This window comes from Heterodontus francisci, chromosome 23 (genome assembly GCF_036365525.1).
Source record: "Heterodontus francisci isolate sHetFra1 chromosome 23, sHetFra1.hap1, whole genome shotgun sequence".
NCBI classification, from domain to species: domain Eukaryota; kingdom Metazoa; phylum Chordata; class Chondrichthyes; order Heterodontiformes; family Heterodontidae; genus Heterodontus; species Heterodontus francisci.
The window spans coordinates 20,881,520-20,903,017 of record NC_090393.1 but is presented as its reverse complement, the minus strand read 5'-3'; the positions used below and the strand labels follow the sequence as shown (position 1 = coordinate 20,903,017).

Below are 21,498 nucleotides of genomic sequence, written 5' to 3'. Positions count from 1 at the left end.
GATAAATGGGTCTTTTTCCGAATGGCAGGCAGTGACTAGTGGGGTACCGCGGGGATTGGTGCTAGGACCCCAGCTATTCACCATATATATTAATGATTTAGGTGAGGGAACTAAATGTAATATCTCCAGATTTGCAGATGACACAAAACTGGGTGGGAGGGTGAGTTGTGAGGAAGATGCAGAGAGGCTTCAGGGTGATTTGGAAAAGTTGAGTGAGTGGGCTAATGCATGGCAGATGCAGTATAATGTGGATAAATGTGAGGTTATCCACTTTGGTAGTAAAAACAGGAAGGCAGATTATTGTCTGAATGGCTGGCTATAAACAGAGGGGAATATGCAGCGAGACCTGGGTGTTCTCGTACACCAGTCGCTGAAGGTAAGCATGCAGGTCCAACAGGCAGTTAAAAAGGCAAATGGTATGTTGGCCTTCATAGCGAGAGGATTAGAGTACAGGAGCAGGGATGTTTTGCTGCAATTATACAGGGCCTTGGTGAAGCCACACCTGGAATATTGTGTGCAGTTTTGGTCTCCTTATCTGAGGAAGGATATTCTTGTTATAGAGGGAGTGCAGCGGAGGTTTACCAGACTGATTCCTGGGATGGTGGGACTGACATATGAGGAGAGATTGAGTCGGTTAGGATTCTGTTTGCTGGAGTTCAGAAGAGTGAGGGGGAATCTCATAGAAATCTATAAAATTCTAACAGGACTTGACAGGGTAGATGCAGGAAGGATGTTCCCGATGGTGGGGGAGTCCAGAACCAGGGGTCATAGTCTAAGGATACGGGGTCAACCTTTCAGGACTGAGATGAGGAGAAATTTCTTCACCCAGAAAGTGGTGAACCTGTGGAATTCGCTGCCACAGAAAGCAGTTGAGGCCAAAACATTGTTTGTTTTCAAGAAGGAGTTCGATATAGCTCTTGGGTTTAAAGGGATCAAAGGATATGGGGGGGAAAGCAGGAACAGGTTACTGAGTTGAATGATCAGCCATGATTATAATGAATGGCAGAGCAGGCTTGAAGGGCCGACTGGCCAACTCCTGCTCCTATTTTCTATGTTTCTATGTTTGCTAAACAACAACAACACCCTTGTTAGCAGGTTTAATAATTGTGTTCGGGTTGGACCTGAAAGAATGGAGTTCTGAGGGCGGTAGGTTAAAGTGAGTGAGCAGAGAAATTGAGATGGCTAATGACATGCCGATAGTTCCCAATGATGAGATCTAGAGATGGTAAAAGGTTAGAGGTAGGGGTTCGAGTAAATGAGAATTCGAAAGGCAAGGGAAAGGGTCCCGTGTGGGGGAGGATGCCAAGGTGATGGAAGAAGAGCTCGGCATCATTCTGAGCTCTCAATTCATTTGAAGTGGGAACATGAGGGGATGAAGCTGTGGCCTTTGGGACTGATTGTTCTGGGTGAGAGAGGGGAAGTCCGATGACAGCTGAAAGGAAGAAAAAGAATTTTTGAAGTGCTTGATGAGGGGAAGGATGAAATGGATCTGTCTAGTTGGACAACTTAGAGAGCAAATCTGTGTAGCTAAATTTCATTTCATGGCCAGAAAGTGGTAATGTCCAACAGTTATTTTTAAAAAAAAAGTCACCAGCAATTACCATCAAAATGGTCTAGATGTGATTTGGTACAGAAAGTACTGCATTTATGTGTTTTTTCTTGTACGTAGGCTGGTAGCGGAGTTTAAAAGATTGGGTTCATCTGTGATATACACCAACTTCAACCGTATACTGCTGTGCACCAAGAAACGGCGGATTGAGGATTCAATAGGATATGTTGAATACATCACAAAGAGGTAATGTCTGCATTCCTACACAATTAGACCTTTTTAAATTATCTTACGGAGTGCCTTAAAGTCAAATATGGGGAAAAGCATCAATCAGTAAGTCTGTTCCAAAATTGGAAAATATTTTTCCTTTTAAACCTATGCTTTTTTTAAATTGAAGATAAAATATTGTAGTTCTATTGCTGTGCATATTGTCAAATAAAACCATACTATATTTTTGAATTAATTTCAGGCTGTGTGCGTTCTCCCACCCGAGTGGCATTATTGTCCTGTTTTATGGTTGGTCTAATTAGACTTCTTCTTTGGCCTCCTTGTCTCGAGAGACAATGGGTAAGCGCCTAGAGGTGGTCAGTGGTTTGTGGAGCAGCGCCTGGAGTGGCTATAAAGGCCAATTCTAGAGTGACGGACTCTTCCACAGACGCTGCAGGTAACATGGGTTGTCGGGGCTGTTACACAGTTGGCTCTCTCCTTGCACTTCTGTCTTTTTTCCTGCCAACTGCTAAGTCTCTTCCACTCGCCACACTTTAGTCCCGCCTTTATTGGCTGACTTCATGTCACGTTTGCAGACCTCTTTAAAGTGGAGACTTGGATGACCGGTGGGTCTGATACCAGTGACGAGCTCGCTGTATAATGCGTCCTTGGAGATCCTGCCATCTTCCATGCAGCTCACATGGCCAAGCCATCTCAAGCGCCGCTGGCTCAGTAGGGTGTATATGCTGGGGATGTTGGCTGCCTCGAGGACTTCTGCGTTGGGGATACGGTCCTGCCACCTGATGCCAAGGATCCTCCGGAGGCAGCAAAGATGGAATGAGTTGAGATGTCGCTTCTTGGCTGACGTACGTTGTCCAGGCCTCGCTGTCGTAGAGCAAGGTACTGAGGACACAGGCTTGAAACACTCAGAATTTTGTGTTCCATGTCAGTGCGCCATTTTCCCACACCCTCTTGGCCAGTCTGGACATAGCAACGGACGCCTTTCCCACGCGCTTGTTGATTTCTGCATCGAGAGACAGGTTACTGGTGATAGTTGAGCCTAGGTAATTGAACTCTTGGACCGCTTCCAGAGTGTGATTGCCGATATTGATGGATGGAGCGTTTCTGACGCCCTGTCCCATGGTCGTTTTCTTGAGGCTGATGGTTAGGCCAAATTCGTTGCAGGCAGCCGCAATCCTGTTGATGAGTCTCTGCAGACACTCTTCTGTGTGGGATGTTAATGCAGCATCGTCAGCAAAGAGGAGTTCCCTGATGAGGACTTTCCGTACTTTGGCAAGGTTGAACAACCTGCCATCTAATCTTGTTTGGAGGAGAATTCCTTCTTAAGACTTGAATGCATGTGAGAGCAGCAGTGAGAAGAAGATCCCAAACAGTGTAGGTGAGAGAACACAGCCCTGTTTCATGCCACTCAGGATAGGAATGGGGTCTGATGAGGCACTGCTATGCTGAATTGTGCCTTTCATATTGTCATGGAATGAGGCGATAATACTTAGTAGCTTTTGTGGCCATCCGATCTTTGCTAGTAGTCTGAAGAGACCATGTCTGCTGACGAGGTCAAAGGCTTTGGTGAGATCTCTGAAAGCAACGTAGAGGGACATCTGTTCGCGGCATTTCTCCTGTAGCTGGTGAAGGGAGAACAGTTTGTCAATGGTGGATCTCTCTGCTCGAAAGCCGCACTGTGCCTCAGGGTAGACCCGCTCAGCCAGCCTCTGGAGTCTGTTTAAAACAACTCGAGTGAAGACTTTCCCCACTATGATGAGCAGGGAGATTCCAAGGTAGTTGTTGCAGTCACCACGGTCACCCTTGTTCTTATAGAGGGTGATGATATTGGCATCGCGCATGTCCTGTGGTGCTGCTTCCTCATCCCAGCACAGGCAAAGCAGTTCATGGAGTGCTGAGAGTATAGCAGTCTTGGCACTCTTGATTATTTCAGGAGTAATGCCATCCTTTCCAAGGGCTTTTCCACTGGCTAGAGAATCAATGGCATTACTGAGTTCCGATTTTGTTGGCTGTTTGTCCAGCTCATCCATGACTGATAGAGACTGCGTTGAGGGCAGTATCAGTGACAACATTTTCCATGGAGTACAGTTCTAGGTAGTTCTCCATGCAGCAGTCCATTTGCTTGCGTTGGTCAGTGATCATTTCCCTTGATTTAGACTCGCTGTGAGGAGACTATGGAGTGACCTCTCCATGGCACATGCCTGGGTGGAATATTTGGAGGTTGTGAGTTGCCCAAGCGTCAAAACCCCCCTTTTGGCCTTCGTAGTGGGATCCAAAGGAGTGCAGAGCACGATGTTTGGCACCGGTATGGCTGCAAGAACTGCCAGAAACATGCCAAAGGTGATACATGACCGACCACCTTCGGGGTTCCACTCCGGATTTTCTGTTCGGGTTTACTCCCTTAGTCTTGGTCTCTCCCAAGACGCCCACAAGGCAGTGGGGTTGTTGGCTCCTATCCCTGAGCAAGGGCCCTAACAAGTAAACTGTGCGATTACATGGAGGGAGAGGGAAGGGGGGAGGGGGTGGAAGGTGGTGCGAGGTGGGGGGTCGATCATCAGTGCTATGGCCGGCCGCGATGTGGAGCTTCTTCCAGGATCTGATCAAGGATTTTCGTACAAGACAAGCGGGGGGGGGGATGCGGCCGAGACCTCGCTGGGCCTTTGGCATGTGCTGATCGTCGCCCCAGCTGACTGCGGCTCCGGCGCAACTCCGTAGTGGCTCTGGCATTAAACGAGCAGGAGGAGTTTGAGCTCTCTGCCCGCATCCCCTTGCAAGCGGGCCAGCCCGCAGCCAGCACGGCCTCCTCAATGTCGGCGTCCTCCAGGCTGACGCTGTGCTCGTGGTTGCCATCCAGCTCACAGCTTATGAAAAGAACATACTTCTGTCTGTTCTCCACATCTCTCGATACCCTTAATTCCCAAGTGGGTATTTACATCCCTTTTAAACGATTCATCATGAATGGTCTTCTGAGGCAATATATGGCACATCTAGACAAGGGTGGTTGTCGAGATGCTCTGGATTGATTAATTAGACTGATTGATTAGTCTAATTAGACTGCAACCTGCATATCCCTAACCCCAACTCCCAGCCTTCCAGTAATCAAACTCCACTATGGATGTGTATACAGAACCTAGACTTGCAGTTCAGAGCAGAAGTGAAGGAGTGCTGCATTGTCAGAGATGCCTGAACATTTCAGGTGACATGTTAAACCTAGAATTTGATTGCTTGCTCAGGTCAAAGAAAAAACTTGCAAGATAGGGGAGTTTTCCAATATTCATTCCTCAACCGCCACCACCAAAAATCATTTTATTCATTTGCTTTTTGTGGACCCTCACTCTGTACAAATTTGCTGCCCGCATTTGCCTGCTTAACATTGACTGCACTTCAGAAATAATACATTAGTTGTAAAAGGCTTTGGAATATCCTGAGCATGTGAGGAGGTGTGATATAATTGCAAATCTGTTCTCTTTGCCTTGGACAAACCCAGAATATAATCGCTCAATCATTCACTATGGGAGTAAATGGGAATGAACAGTTATATTATGGACCCATTGCACTGCTCCCTCAAAAACAATGTTTCAGCAGAAATTTGTTCAAATTTTCTACTTGGAAACACAACAGTTGTATATTTGTATGTGTCTGATTTGACTGTCGATACTGTTTTTTTATTATTAGGCTGTATATTGATGTGATTGAGTCGAGCAAGGTAGTTCTGAAACTTGCCCTTAAACTAACAGGTTACCTGAGATAGATGTCTCGGAAATTTGCAAAACCATTTAAGGTTGAGATTTCCAGCATTTTTGGATTGGAGTCCTAATACTCCCATGAGTGATGCTAGGATCATTGTGCCATACTTGAAATAAATGGGCTGCTTGAATAATGCATCTTTTTTTAAAATAAAAATACAGCATTCACTCCCGTGAGATTTTCCATTCCCTCTCCATCTCATTTTCTCGCTGCTGGGAGTTCCTGCTTTGGATGGACCCAGCCAATTATGGTGGTATTCAGGGTAAACTTCCCTCCAGCGTTCTCAGCGGAGAGGTATGTGGCTCTTCTTTTACTTTAAAGGTGCTGGACAGTATTTGTAGATCATGACTACATGTCTGTTTTTATTTGAGTTTAAAATTCCTACTAGCCACATTGGCACAAACAAATAATGCAGAAGTGTGTGATTTTAGTGACTGAACTTTTCAGAGAACTGCACTCCGTGTTATCACAAGGATTATTTAGAATATTGGCACTGAGGCACTATTAACCAAATACACTTGAGAGCGGAATGCTGCTTTTAATTTATCATCTCAAATTGTAACCACCATCATTGAGAAATATAATCACTATACTTCACCCTTGTATTATTATGTGTCGGGTTGTTTACCCCAAAAAAAAATTAGCTTATACAATCATGCTGCTAGATGTCCTGCAGAGTTCAAGACCTGAAAATTTTATGTGCTCACAATTACAGTAGGAATGCATGTTTTGAATCAATTTTCAATCTTTTGAGACCCGGTATACATCAAACTAGGGGTGATTAGCTGGAAAAGCTTAATGTTGGAATATCCACAGCTGTTGTAGGGAACCTATAAAATGCCCAGGGTTTAAGTATATTTAGCTCCTGTCAATTGGTCCCATATTCACCAACCTGAATAATGGAAGGAATACATTCTGCCAGTTGTCTGAATAAAATGCCATATTGATTGAAAGCCATTTAACGTTTTGCTTACCAAGATCAAGAAATGAATAGGCATAAAGTTGTATCTCTCAATGTTACTTTATTTTCCTTAACAATACATTTGCAAATCATTGCAAATGGTTCAGTAACTTGATAGAGGAAATGGAACAGCACTGCAGTACCTGGATTCAAATTAGTATAACTTAATCACAGACTCTCAGATTTAGTTCAGTTTGAGAATACTTGTGTTGAAGATTATGCTATTTGTAGTCTCTCATCATTACACAAGCAAACAACTGATATTAATCATGTGCTCAATATCTTGGTATCAGTTTAAAAAAGCTCGGACTTTATTCCATAAATGGTTGCTGCTGGTTAAATTGATTCTCTGTGTCAATCTGGTTTTGTTCATCTTGGGGTGTATATGGCATCTGACTCTCCTGGGTCCCCACAATAATTGTTCCTGTTTTATTTCATGTCCAAATTGCAGGATTTTGGCTTTATTTTAACTTTTAAATTGTAAATACATTATTTAGCTCGTTAATATGTGTATTGATGAGGTTTAGGATATCTAACTGTCAAGTAATTACATGTTGTAAAACTTGTCAACTTAAGTGCCTTTTTTGATCGTCTCTGAAGCATTTTGAGATGCTATGTTAAAGGTGCTATATAAATGCAAGTTGTTATTTGGCCTGTAACTTACTAAAGGTGCCTTCTGTTGACTATCCTTAAGGTTTTTACAGGAAGTGTTCCCTTATAGGGAATGATTGACCATTGACATACAAGAAAGGTTACCATTTGATTTTCAAGAGGTCATTTTGGCACATAAGACCATCACAAACACAGAAAAAGCCAGTCCCGATAACTCTCTCAATTTCCCTGTGCCCTCTGGCTTGTGGTTTTCAAGTTGCAGGAACTCTTTATTCAGTACGTGACAATTTTTGAAGATAAACTAGCCCTCTCCTATCTTGTAGTAGCTTCTGTTTGTCCCTATATTGCATTTTGCTTAATTCTTAGCGACCACATTTGTGCTTATTGGATCTCATTGTTGCAGATCCTTTAAACAAACTTAAATTACTGTCTTAATTTTTTGGGGGGTTCCTGACTCCCTCCCCTTTACCCTCATTTTGAAAATTGGAGCACATCCCAGAGGCGTCAGGATTCAGACACAGCTTCCGAGAGCGTGATCTGCAATCTGTATCCGCACCTGTGCTCGTCCCCAAAGCGCTTTGAAAATCTAGCCTTCTGTGTCTTTCCACTTTGAACCTCAATACCATTTGCTATTTCTTGAGCAGATGACCTGATTCCAGGCTTCTGCTTGTGTAGTTTGAGCTCTCTACTGGGAGGTAAATGAGCATGCTGTGGAGAAGTGCTTTACTTCCATTCAAGGCATTTTCCAAGCAGCAGAACTGAGAATCAGTGTTGAATTCTTCATCTTAAGAGTGAGATAAAGAAAAGGAAATGGTGGCCTGGAAATCTATGCTGCTTTTAAAATTACCTGTACTTTATGATTCTGTATTGCAAAAATTGATCGGAAATTTAAGTGTAAGGAAAATGTCCAATTATGACAAAAGGAAATTGGTTTTTGAGTCTCATCGTCAAAAACAAACTGTAACAGTGAACATTATGATAATTTGTTGTGTCAAGGTGGATAAGGATAAAGAAACCAAGGAACATGTTGAAGAAGAAGACAACAATGATGATGAAGAAATTCATTCTGAGGATGAGGAAGGTGGCACAGATGTCGAAGACCTTTTGGACAATAACTGGAATATTATGCATTATCTGCCACAAGCATCCTCTTGTCAGAGCTACTTCCTCATGATTGTTTCAGGTACTACAAATTACAAGCCTATAGGCCAGCAATATATGTTTGTATATATGTATGTGTAGCTATGTATATTTATTTTTATATTATATGTAAATAATCTGTCTCTAGGGTATCAAATGATTTTTTTTTAATGAATTGCGATTAATCTCATGACTAAAAATTTTAGTGTTAATCTGGCTTTAATTGCATATCTACTGTTTCTTCCAGGTTTGTTTTATTGCTGTTGCTATTATCCTTCAAAATTTTCGACACAACCTAAAAATTGACAGATTTTTTTTTCCAAATACAATGGACACAACAATTGACTTAACAATTATAAGTCCGACACAACTGTTTGGGTTTATTTTTCTGATTCATACACACACAAGCACTGAACCATTAAGGTTATTTGCTGTTGAAGAATGTGCCAATTATTTTCTGGATCATAAAGTGCATGTTTTATAGTTCTTTCATTCCAGTTTGCCATCATCTAGTTGTGGAATGCAGTAGATTGCATTTGTCAAAATTCTGGTTGGCAAGAATTCTCTGTTTCTTCAATCTGGTGTTTTGCAATAATGTGAATAGAGGTGCAAATCATTCCTGTGTGCAGTTGCATCCAGCCAAGTTGTGCAACTAATGAGTTAATGAGCCTTGCAGATTCAGGCAAGACCTGTTGTTCACAGGCAGATTCACAGGAACAGCAGGTTAAACTTGAAGGTGTGTACTTTAAAACGTACCCAGGCCACACACAGTATAAATATTCAGGATATTGACTCATTAATATTACATTTTAATCCAATTTTCTTTGCAAATAAAGTGACTCCTGAATTTAGAGCAAAGAATTTTAAACTGTAGTTTTTCAAAATTGATTTTAAAATGTCAATTATAAAGCAACAATGACGACATTTTAAAAGAAATTTACCAGTTGTCAGCTTGTATCTGACAGTAGTCTTTGTTCCTTGGCATACTGATCATAAACCCACTCTGAATTCAGTATTGACAGTGGTAAAGAAAAAAAGACCTGAAGACAAGCCTGCGCTGCATCATCAGCACCCACTGTCAGCTCTGTCTCACTCTCTGCTTCCAACACCGTTGTGATTGTTGATACGGAAGTATGAAGTATGTTGCTTTTTTTTTAATTCATTCATGGGATGTGAACGTCGCTGGTCAGGCCAACATTTATTGCCCATCCCTAATTGCTGTTGAGAAAGTGGTGGTGAGCTGCCTTCTTGAACCGCTGCTGTCCATGTCGGGTACCCACAGTGCTGTTAGGAAGGGAATTCCGGGATTTTGACCTAGTGACAGTGAAGGAACGGCGATATAGTTCCAAGTCAGGATGGTGTGTGACTTGGAAGGGAACTTGCAGGTGGTGGTGTTCCCATGCATTTGCTGCCCTTGTCCTTCTAGTTGGTAGAGGTCGCGGGTTTGGAAGGTGCTTTCTAAGGAGCTTTGGTGCGTTGCTGCAGTGTATCTTGTAGATGGTACACACTGCTGCCACTGTGCGTCGGTGGTGGAGGGAGTGAATGTTTGTGGATGGGGTGCCAATCAAGTGGGCTACTTTGTCCTGGATGGTGTCGAGCTTCTTGAATGTTGGCGCTACACCCATCCAGACAAGTGGAGAATATTCCATCACATTCCTGACTTGTGCCTTGTAGATGGTGGACAGGCTTTGGGGACTCAGGAGGTGAGTTATTCGCCGCAGGATTCCTAGCCTCTGACCTGCTCTTGTAGCCATGGTATTTATATGGCTACTCCAGTTCAGTTTCCGGACAACGGTAGCCCCTAGGATGTTGATAGTGGGGATTCAGCGATGGTAATGCCACTGAATGTCAAGGGGAGATGGTTAGATTCTCTCTTGTTGGAGATGGTCATTGCCCGGCACTTGTGTGGCGCGAATGTTACTTGCCACTTAGCAACCCAAGCCTGGGTATTGTCCAAGTCTTGCTGCATTTCTACACGGACTGCTTCAGTATCTGACGAGTTGCGAATGGTGCTGAACATTGCGGAATCATCAGCGAACATCCCCACTTCTGACCTTATGATTCAAGAAAGGTCAATGATGAAGCAGCTGGGCCTAGGACACTATCCCGAGGAACTCCTGCAGTGATGTCCTGGAGCTCAGATGATTGACCTCCAACAACCACAACCATCTTCCTTTGCGCTAGGTATGACTCCAACCATCGGAGAGCTTTCCCCCTGATTCCCATTGACTTCAGTTTTGCTGGGGCTCCTTGATGCCATACTTGGTCAAATGCTGCCTTGATGTCAAGGGCAGTCACTCTCACTTCACCTCTGGAGTTCAGCTCTTTTATCCATGTCTGAACCAAGGCTGTAATAAGGTCAGAAGCTGCGTGGCCCTGGCAGAACCCAAACTGAGCGTCACTGAGCAGGTTATTGCTAAGCTAGTGCTGCTTGATGGCACTGTTAATGACACCTTCCATCACTTTACTGATGATTGAGAGCAGGCTGATGGGGCGGTAATTGGCCTGGTTGGACTTGTCCTGCTTTTTGTGTACAGGACTACCTGGGCAATTTTCCACATTGCAGTGTAGATGCCAGTGTTGTAGCTGTACTGGAACAGCTTGGCTAGGGGGGACAGCAAGTTCTGGAGCACAGGTCTTCAGTACTATTGCCGGAATATTGTCAGGGCCCATAGTCTTTGCAATATCCAATGCCTTCAGTCATTTCTTGATATCATGCGGAGTGAATTGAATTGGCTGAAGTCTGGCATCTGTGATGCTGGGGACTTCAGGAGGAGGTCGAGATGGATCATCAACTCGGCACTTCTGGCTAAAGATTGTTGCAAATGCTTCAGCCTTATCTTTCGCACTGATGTGCTGGGCTCCCCCATCATTGAGGATGGAGATATTTGTGGAGCCACTTCCTCCAGTTAGTTGTTTAATTGTCCACCACTATTCACGGTTGCATGTGGCAGGACTGCAGAGCTTAGATCTGATCCGTTGGTTATGGGATCGCTTAGCTCTGTCTGTCACATGCTGCTTATGCAGTTTGGCACGCAAGTAGTCCTGTGTTGTAGCTTCTTCAGGTTGACACCTCATTTTGAGGTATGCCTGGTGCTGCTCCTGGCATGCCCTCCTGCATCCTTCATTGAACCAGGGTTGGTCTCCTGGCTTGATGGTAATCGTACAGTGGGGGATATGCCAGGCCATGAAGTTACAGATTGTGGTTGAGTACAATTCTGCTGCTGATGGCCCACAACGCCTCATGGATGCCCAGTTTTGCATTGCTAGATCTGTTTGAAATCTATTTTATTTAGCACGATGGTAGTGCCACACAACATGATGGACGGTATCCTCAATGTGAAGGTGGGACTTCATCTCCACAAGGACTGTGCGGTGGTCACTCCAACCAATACTGTCATGGACAGATGCATCTGCGGCAGGCAGATTGGCGAGGACGAGGTCAAGTATGTTTTTCCCACTTGGTTCCCACACCACCTGCCGCATACCCAGTCTAGCAGCTATGCCCTTTAGGACTCGGCCAGTAGTGGTGCTACCAAGCCACTCTTGGTGATAGACGTTGAAGTCCCCCACCCAGAGTACATTCTGTGCCCCTGCCACCTTCAGTGCTTCCTCCAAGTGCTGTTCAATATGGAGGAAGTACTGAATCATCAGCTGAGGATGGGCAGTCGGTGGTAATCAGCAGGAGGTTTCCTTGTCCATGTTTGACCTGATGCCATGAGACTTCATGGGGTCCAGAGTCTGTGTTGAGGATTCCCAGGACAACTGGCCTCCCGACTGTATACCACAGTGCCGCCACCTCTGCAGGGATGGTGTTGGTAGTGTCTGGGACATTGTCTATGTCAGGCTGTTGCTTGACTAGTCTGTGGGACAGCTCTCTTAACTTTGGCACAAGCCCCCAGATGTTAGTAAGGAGGACTTTGCAGGGTCAACAGGGCTGGGTTTGCCGTTGTCGTTTCCAGTGCCTGGATCGATGCCAGGTGGTCCGTCTGGTTTCCTTTTCTTTTATTGGCTTTGTAGCGGTTAGACACAACTGAGTGGCTTGCTAGGCCAGGTCTGGAGTCACATGTAGTCCAGACCAGGTAAGGACAGCAGATTTCCTTCCATAAAGGACATTAGTGAACCAGATGGGTTTTTACAACAATCGACAATGGTTTCATACCCATCATTAGACCTAGCTTTTTTTTTAAATTCCAGATTTATTAATTGAATTCAAATTCCACCTCCTCCTGTGGTGGGATTTGACCCCATGTCCGCAGAGCGATACCCTGGGTCCCTGGTCCAGTGACAATGCCACTACGCCACCACCTCCCCGTTGTGGGAGTTACAGTTTCTATCAGCCAACCTTGTGCAATATGTTGTTTGGAGTATCAAGAACCTGAAGAACCACACCTCCTGACCAGCTTTGCTCATACATGCTCTGAACCTGCCCAATGCAAAGTGAGAATTCATTCAATTGGAAAGATGTAACATTTCTTTAATTACTAAAGTAACCATACCTCCTCATGCCCCCTAATAACCTGGATGCTCTGCTTCAGTAGCATTGGAATGAGAACAGAAAGTGCTGGAAATACTCAGCCGGTCTGGCAGCATTTGTATTTTGCTCTTACTTCAGTAGCATTGGAGTTCACTGCACCAATGTTACTAGGGATTTATAACTGGAGGTTATGGGGCTCTACTTAATTGGCGTTGTTGAGCTCTAATTGTGAAATTGAGTGAAGATTGTTTGTGAATAACATCTTTGCTACATCATGCATTTACTTTAATGATGAGTGTTCAGAATTTGGACAAAGTTTTCTACAGGAGGGCATTCTTGATTGTTTTGGGTATCAAAGGTCTAAATAGGCATCATTAGACTCATCAGTTGAGGAGCTGTGGCTTTGACCACAGGATACAAAAAAGGCCGCGCTGTGACAGTAGGTCACGGGCAGAAGTTCAAACTGGTGGAAAGATATATCTCTCACGTTATCCACACACGCACATAACATGGGATGGGGCACCTTCTCTATGCGTGTTGATTATCTGATATAGTCAACAACATTCCTAGTTCATTCCTTAGGAACATTCTCATTAGAGGTTCAGAGCAATGTGGAGTGCAGGCTTTTCTAGTATACCTTAATTCATGTTTTGTCATTCCTCCGTGTCTGAAGGTGCTGATTCTTGCTAGGATACATTTCTGTGGGCAGCAACAGTTCTCTATGGTCTCACCCAAGTGGTGTATCTTTGTGTAGGCCTAGACAATATCAGTAGGCTCAGGGGACATTATAATAAAAGCAAAATACTGCAGCTGCTGGAAATCTGAAATAAAAACAGCAAGTGCTGGAAATACTCAGCAGGTCTGGCAGCCTCTGTGGAGGGAGAAGCAGTTAATGTTTAGGTCTGTGACCTTTCATCAGAACTTTCACTTACACAGCACACCGCCGAGGAGCACGGTGCGCTGATACAATTCAGCCCATTAACTGTAGGCTGCATTTTACATTTCGGCGGCAGAGGTAAACAGTGGTGGTAGCCCATGCAGACTGCACATCGCGGAGCCGCCGTGATATTAAACACAGCGGCTCATGTGGAATAGCTGGGTCGGACTGCCCTCCCCAATGACATGGAGGGGGCAGGTGGTCCGTCCCTGTCACTGGCGTCAGATGCCTTTACACAGGTGCTGATGCCATTTTTAGAGGGCTTCGAGCCCTAACTTTCAATTTAAATATTTAAAGGCAAGTTTAATATAAAAATAAAATCCATTTAAATTGCCCCTCTCCCACCCTACCCCAATAATGATGATTATTTTCTTGCCCTCTGCCAACCACCCCCCCCCCCCCCCCCGCCCCTTCTAAGTTCATAAACTGTGCACTGTAATCCTTCCCACCATCCCCTGCACCAATCAGATGAGTTTGAGCCTGCTCCCTTCCCACACTGGAAAACTTACCTGCTCCTCCCTCCACACCAGTGTTCCCCTCTGATCCCCAGACGGGGATCCAAAGGTGCAAGTGCCGGCCACCAGCACCAATATCGCTACGGGGCGGATGGTGGGAGCGGGTGGGTCATTAATTCATGTATTTAAATTAATTTACTTATTGAAGTTAGGCTCCTGTCCCAAGCGACAGGGGAGCCGCCATGAGCCCTCGCCGCTGCCGACAATATGGGGCCGGGCCTTCCGGCATTGAGGTCCGTGGCAGGCCTCTCCCGGAGGCATTTTTCAGCCACCCCCGATGTCGGGGGTTCTGTAAAATTCAGCCCTCTTTTTCTCTGCCACGGATGCTGCCAGACCTGTTGAGTATTTCCAGCACTTTCTGCTTTTATTACAGGGGCCATTATAGTTCAGCCCAAACCTGCCCTTTATCATCCATATGCACAGTTTCCACAGGGGTCACAGATAATAATCAGTATTAAAAATCCCGTTTCTCCCTTCTTTCTTCCCTTCCCCCTGCACCCTCTCCCTCCCCCCTTACTCTGAGTATTGAGGGCCAGTTGTAGCTCCCAAACCGCTGCCCAGGCTGAGATTAGATAATTCAGCAAAGAGCAACAACTTGGAAGAAGAAAAGAAAACAAAAACAGCAATTACTAACTGGGTTTAAAGTAGAAAAGATATAATACACTGAATAAAGTTTGCATTTCCCCTGCTACACTCCATCACAGAATACGACTTCCTCCAAAGTAACATGGAGTATAGACGTTTTGTTAATATATGTTAATAAAATTCAATTTTTACCACTCCTTGCCTGAAGGGGTTGATTCTTGCTGAAATGCAGTTTTATAGGCATCAACACTTCTCTATTGCACCTGGTCTTTTTGGCTCATTACTTAAGAAATGGAGCCAATACATATTTGAGCACTATTTTTCTTGAATACTTTTAATTGTAAGGCAAGTTGAACTAATTTATATTGTGGTAGTTAATTCCCAGTTTACAGAAATGTGTTTACAACTCAAGTTACAATGTAGACTGTGTTAGATGTGCAAAAAAGACTGGATTTTTCATTAGAACTTCATTTGGAAATCCTAAAGATCAATTTTTATTTATTTTATTTTATTTTTTATTTAGAGATACAGCACAGAAACAGGCCCTTCGGCCCACTGAGTCTGTGCTGACCAACAACCACCCATTTTTATACTAACCCTACATTAACCCCATATTCCCTACCACATCCCCACCATTCTCCTACCACCTACCTACACTAGGGGCAATTTACAATGGCCAATTTACCTTATCAACCTGCAAGTCTTTGGCTGTGGGAGGAAACCAGAGCACCCGGCGGAAACCCACGCGGTCACAGGGAGAACTTGCAAACTCCACACAGGCAGTACCCAGAATTGAACCCGGGTCGCTGGAGCTGTGAGGCTGCGGTGCTAACCACTGTGCCACCCAATTTCTTTTCACTTATTAAACAAGTTGATTTCTTTGATAGAGTTAACTGTCTCGACTTGCTTTATTGGCATTTAAGGTGTTTTTTCTATTAAACACCAGCTTTCTTGCCAGTGTGTCCATAAGCCTTGCATTATTAGTTGATTATCATGAGTTGTTAAGGAGTGGCAAGAAAGATGATCCAATTATAGTTTTAAAACTTGCTTCCAGTTATCACCCTTTCCAGTGTGTTAGAAGCTAACCATTAGTGAATGGAGGAAGTGTTTCGGGAGACAGTCACACCCCTTAGATTAATTACAACAAATTTGGACCGTGGTGAGGGACAGGAGGGTGTGACTGCGAGTGAGACAGGTATTGGGGATCCAGAATTTAGCTTTGGAGGAGCCTCAGTCAGTGCCCTTATCCGATAGGTATGAGGTTCTTGCTCCCGGTGTGGACGAGGGTACAGACTGCAGGGAGGATGAGCAGACTGAACACAGCACAGTGTTTCAGAGCGCCATTCAAGTGGGCAGAGAAAAGAGCAATGTAGTAGTAATAGGGGATAGCATAGTTAGGGGAATAGATACTGTTCTCTGCAGCAAAGACAGGGAGTACCAAAGGCTGTGTTGGCTACCTGGACATTTCTTCTGGACTGGAGAGGAACTTGGAGTGGGAGGGGAAGGATCCAGTTGTCATGGTCCACATAGGTACCAACAACATAGGTAGGACTAGGAAAGAGGTTCTGCTGAGGGACTATGAGCAGCTCGAGGCTAAATTAAAAAGCAGAACCACAAAGGTGGTAATCTTCGAATTACTACCTCAGCCACGTGCAAAGATTGGTGTGGGAGAAATGGGTTCCAATTCATGGGACACTGGCACCAGTACTGGGGAAGGAGAGCGCTATTCCGTTGGGACGGGCTCCATTTGAACCATGCTGGGACCAGTGTCCTGGCGAATTCTATAACTAGGGTTGTAGATAGGACTTTAAACTAATTAGTGGGGGGGAGGGTTCAATTGAAGGGAAGTTTTAAAAAATCAAAAAGAAACGAAAGAGCAGAGGCGCAGGGTAGTGAAGAGGTGAATGGTAATCAAAGTGTGACGGGAAGGGGCAGGAAATATAAGTTGAAGAGTGCAGCAGAAATTAGATCCAAAATGAGTAATAATGACAAAAAGTCAAAGCTTAAGGCTCTTTATCTGAATGCACGCAGCATTTGTAACAAGATAGGTGAGTTGACGGCACAAATAGAAATAAATGAGTATGACTTGATAGCTATTACAGAGACGTGGTTGCAGGGCGACCAAGACTGGAACTCAATATTCAAGGGTATTCGACATTCCGGAAAAATAGGCAAAAAGGAAAAGGAGGTGGGGTAGCTTTGTTAATAAAGGAAGGTATCAGTGCGGGGGTGAGTAGTGATATAGGTGCAATAGATAGTGATGTGGAATTAGTTTAGGTGGAAATAAGCAATAGCAAGGGGAAGAAGTCATGGGTGGGAGTCGTCTATAGGCCCACAAACAGTTGCCTCACTGTCGGACAAAGTATAAATCGGGAAATAACGGATTTCCAGAAGGCATTCGATAAGGTGCCACATCAAGGATTATTGCACAAGATAGGAGCTCACGGTATTGGGGATAATGTATTAGCATGGATTGAGGATTGGTTAACTCACAGAAGGCAGAGAGTCGGGATTAATGGGTCTTTTTCCGGTTGGAAAGATGTTGCTAGTGGGATGCCACAAGGATTGGTCCTGGGGCCTTAACTATTTACTATCTATATTAATGACTTGGAGGAGGGGGCAGAGTGTAATATATCCAAATTTTCTGACAATACAAAAATAGGTGGGAGGGCATGTTGTGATGAGGACTTGAGGAATCTGCAAGGGGATATAGATAGGTTGAGTGAGTGGGCAAAAACTTGGTAGATGGAGTTTAATGTAGGAAAGTGTGAGGTCATGCACTTTGGTAGGAAGAATCAAAAGGCAGACTATTATTTAAATGGAGAGAAACTCCAAAAAAGTGCAGCACAGAGGGATCTGGGTGTTCTTGTGCATGAAACACAAAAAGTGAGCATGCAAGTAATTAAGAAGGCAAATGGAATTTTGGCCTTTATTGCTAGGGAGTTGGAGTTTAAAAATAGGGATGTCTTAATACAGCTGTACAGGGTGTTGGTGAGGCTGCACCTGGAGTACTGTGTATAGTTTTGGTCCCCGTATTTAAGAAAGGATATACTGGCATTGGAGGCAGTTCAAAAGAGACTGATTCCTGGGATGAAGGGGTTGACTTATCAAGAACAGCTAAACAGGTTCGGCCTTTATTCATTAGAGTTTAGAAGAATGTGGGGTGATCTTATTGAAACGCACAAGATTCTGAGGGGACTTGACAGGATAGATGTTGAGAAGATGTTTCCACCAGTGGGGGAGTCTCAAACTAGCGGACATAGTTATAGAATAAGGAGACACGCTCATTTAAAACTGAGATGCGAAAGAATTTCTTCTCTGAGGGTAGTGAATGTCTGGAATTCTCTAACCCAGAGAGTTGTGGAGGTTAGGTCACTGAAAGTATTTAAAGAGGAGGTAGATAGGTTTTTGAAATATCGGGGAGTTGAGGGCAATGAGGAGCTGGCACGAAAGAGGAGTTGAGGTCTGGGGCAGATCAGCCATGATCTTATTGAATGGCGAGGTAGGCTTGAGGGGCCTAATGGCCTACTCCAGCTACTATTTCTTATGTTCTTATATTCTGTACTAGAATGTAGCCGGGGAATGATAAAGCTTTATTCAGTGTATTTTACCTTTACTATTTAATATCCTGTAAATCATTTTCAATTTTTCCTCCTTTAGTGCACTCTGCTGACAAACTGCCAAACAATAGAGAGCATTAGACAATAATTATGGTAAATGCTATGTGATCTTCTGTAGTATTGCTCATGGGTAGTCTTTGATCCAGAGCACAATTGCGAAGTTCAGCTAGTAACTGTCCATTCCTTTTAAGGCTGGTGCTTCTCATTCATGTGAGTCCTTCATGGCCTTGCCCTGCCCTATGTCTGTCCTGTCTCCAGCCCTCTAACCCAAACTGCAGATCTGTCCATTCCTCTGATTTATAGCTTCTTTCTTTACCCCTCCACCCCCACCATTTCCCCCACCATTGATCACGGTGCCTTCAGCGCCGTAATTCCCATGCTCTGGAATTTTTCTCCTTAAACCTCTTCTCATCTCCACGCCCACTTCATTACAAACTTTTGATCACCCCTCCTAATATCTGCTTCTTTGGTTTGACATTTCATTTTTTCATTTCACTTCTATGAGCATCATGTTTAAAGGTGCTACATAATTGCATGTTGCTACTGTTTACTCCATGTATGCAAACCTTGTGATCAGTTAGAATTTTAGTGTTATTTTAATAAGGAAACATCCTCAGCTGCTTCATCAATGACCTTCCTTCAATCATAAGGTCAGAAGTGGGGATGTTCGCTGATGATTGCACAATGTTCAGCACCAATCGCGACTCCTCAGATACTGAAGCAGTCTGTGTAGAAATGCAGCAAGACCTGGATAATATCCAGGCTTGGTCTGATAAGTGGCAAGTAACATTCGCGCCACACAAGTGCCAGGCAATGACCATCTCCAACAAGAGAGAACCTAACCATCTCCCCTTGACATTCAATAGCATTACCATCGCTGAATCCCCCACTATCAACATCCTAGGGGCTACCATTGACCAGAAACTGAACTGGAGTAGCCATATAAATACCATGGCTACAAGAGCAGGTCAGAGGCTAGGAATCCTGCGGCGAGTAACTCATCTCCTGACTCCTCGAAGCCTGTCCACCATCTACAAGACAGAAGTCAGGAGTGTGATGCAATATTCTCCACTTGCCTGGATGGGTGCAGCTCCAACAACACTCAAGAAGCTCAACACCATCCAGGACAAAGCAGCCCACTTGATTGGCACCCCATCTACAAACATTCACTCCCTCCACCACCGATGCACAGTGGCAGCAGTGTGTACCATCTACAAGATGCACTGCAGCAACGCACCAAGGCTCCTTAGACAGCACCTTCCAAACTCGCAACCTCTACCAACTAGAAGGACAAGGGCAGCAAATGCATGGGAACGCCACCACCTGCAAGTTCCCCTCCAAGTCACACACCATCCTGACTTGAAACTATGTCGCCATTCCTTCACTATCGCTGGGTCAAAATCCTGGAACTCCCTTCCTAACTGCACTGTGGATGTACCTACTTCACATGGACAGCAGCAGTTCAAGAAGACAGCTCACCACCACCTTCTCGAGGACAATTAGGGATGGGCAATAAATGCTGGCCTAGCCAGCGACACCTACATTCCATGAATGAATTAAAAAAAAAGATTTATGGGTTTGTACATTCCTGATTCCAGGTCTGCAAAAAAAAAAAAGGCGGTACACCTTTTTATTAATTGTGCAGGCATGTTGCAATGTGGTGGATGCTGTTAAAAGAAACTTAAAGGTATCTTTCCATCTTTCTCCCCCTACCATCCCTCAGCTGTTTGTTTGTAAATGTGATTCTTTATGTGATGTACTTCGGATCACATCCAAGTATTGAATAAGGTAAAATGGGGAAGAGGAAAGTTGCCAATCACAATTGTTGCATGTCCCAAGATGAGTTGCAGAGTAGTATTGGTAGAAAATTGGACCTGGCTCCCCTCCTTTCCCTTTTCTGGGGATTAAATGTGAAACTGTAGAGAAGGAGGAAGGTATTTCATATCTCAAAAAAAGCAGCAAATTTCCAATTGGCAGATTGATGAATTGGCCATTATAAAATTGCCCGAAGTGTAGGTCGGTGGTAGGGGAATATAGGGACAGGTGGGGATGTGGTAAGGTTATGGGATTAGTGTAGGATTAGTATAAATGGGTGGTTGATGGTCGGCACAGACTCGGTGGGCCGAAGGGCCTGTTTCAGTGCTGTAGCTCTAAATAAAATAAATAAAACTAATTGTGGGTAAAATTGTTAACATTATTGTAACTGACTTCTTCTCTGACCCCCTAACTAAAATAAGATTTATCATCCACAAATAACGATGCAAGTCATCTACTGTACTAAATTTATTTATGCAGTTATATGCACTCACCACACTGAAATCTTTCAGCTTATATTGTAGCTGTGTACCACAGCATGAAGGAGGAACTGAGACGCAATGCCCCAGGGTTTACTCCTATCAAACGACGAGGAGGCAGCCAGATCTCACAGGAGCCAGCAGGAGAAACTGGTGCTTTAGCAGGTGAGAAACTAAAGGTACAGAAAGTAATGTTTAGAGCAAAACACTGACTTTCATACCATTCATTAGATTTCTTCTGTTTTTGAAATCATTTTAAATTTGACCTATGAAAAATGCAGAAAGAATTTTTTTGTGTCAGATGTCAGGAACATAAAATAAACAACGAATTGCAGTTTATTCCATAGATAAATTTTTCAGCGAAAACAACTGTTAACAATATGGATATTGCTTTTTTTTCTACATGCTTGCAGATGAGTTTTTAAATTATCTGAAAACTTATGGTTGTGTAACTTGAAAAGAGGAAAAGACATTTTCTGTAAGCTATACTTATTACAGTAATATCCTATTTTTGACCAAGTTTCTGTGCAGAAGCACTATTTTCAGTCAGTAACCATAGTGCTTATCATATTCTCGTGGTTTCCAACCCACCAACCCTCAATTGTCCGTGCCAGAAGTGGCTAAATGATGGCACTCTTGCTTATGAATCAGGAAGTTGTGAGCTTGAGCTTCATTCCAAAAACTTGAGCACAAAATCCAGGTTGGCAGTATTGAGGGTATACCACATTGTCAGAGGTGCTGTCTTTCAGATGAGAAGTTAAACTGAGTTCCTGTCCACCTTCCCAGCTGAACATAAAAGATCTTATGGTGTTACTTCAAAGGGGAGTTCTGGT

At 44.0% G+C, this 21,498-nt stretch overlaps 1 protein-coding gene across 1 annotated transcript in view; it reads left to right on the top strand.

Annotated features, from left to right (window-relative positions):
- Window positions 1–21,498, top strand: part of pole (polymerase (DNA directed), epsilon) — a 139,624-nt gene that overhangs the window by 102,286 nt on the left and 15,840 nt on the right. The window contains exons 21-24 of the mRNA XM_068055486.1: window positions 1,670–1,795; window positions 5,686–5,818; window positions 8,094–8,280; window positions 20,699–20,830. Coding sequence (XP_067911587.1) covers window positions 1,670–1,795; window positions 5,686–5,818; window positions 8,094–8,280; window positions 20,699–20,830 — 578 coding nt within the window. The remainder of the gene's footprint in view (window positions 1–1,669; window positions 1,796–5,685; window positions 5,819–8,093; window positions 8,281–20,698; window positions 20,831–21,498) is intronic.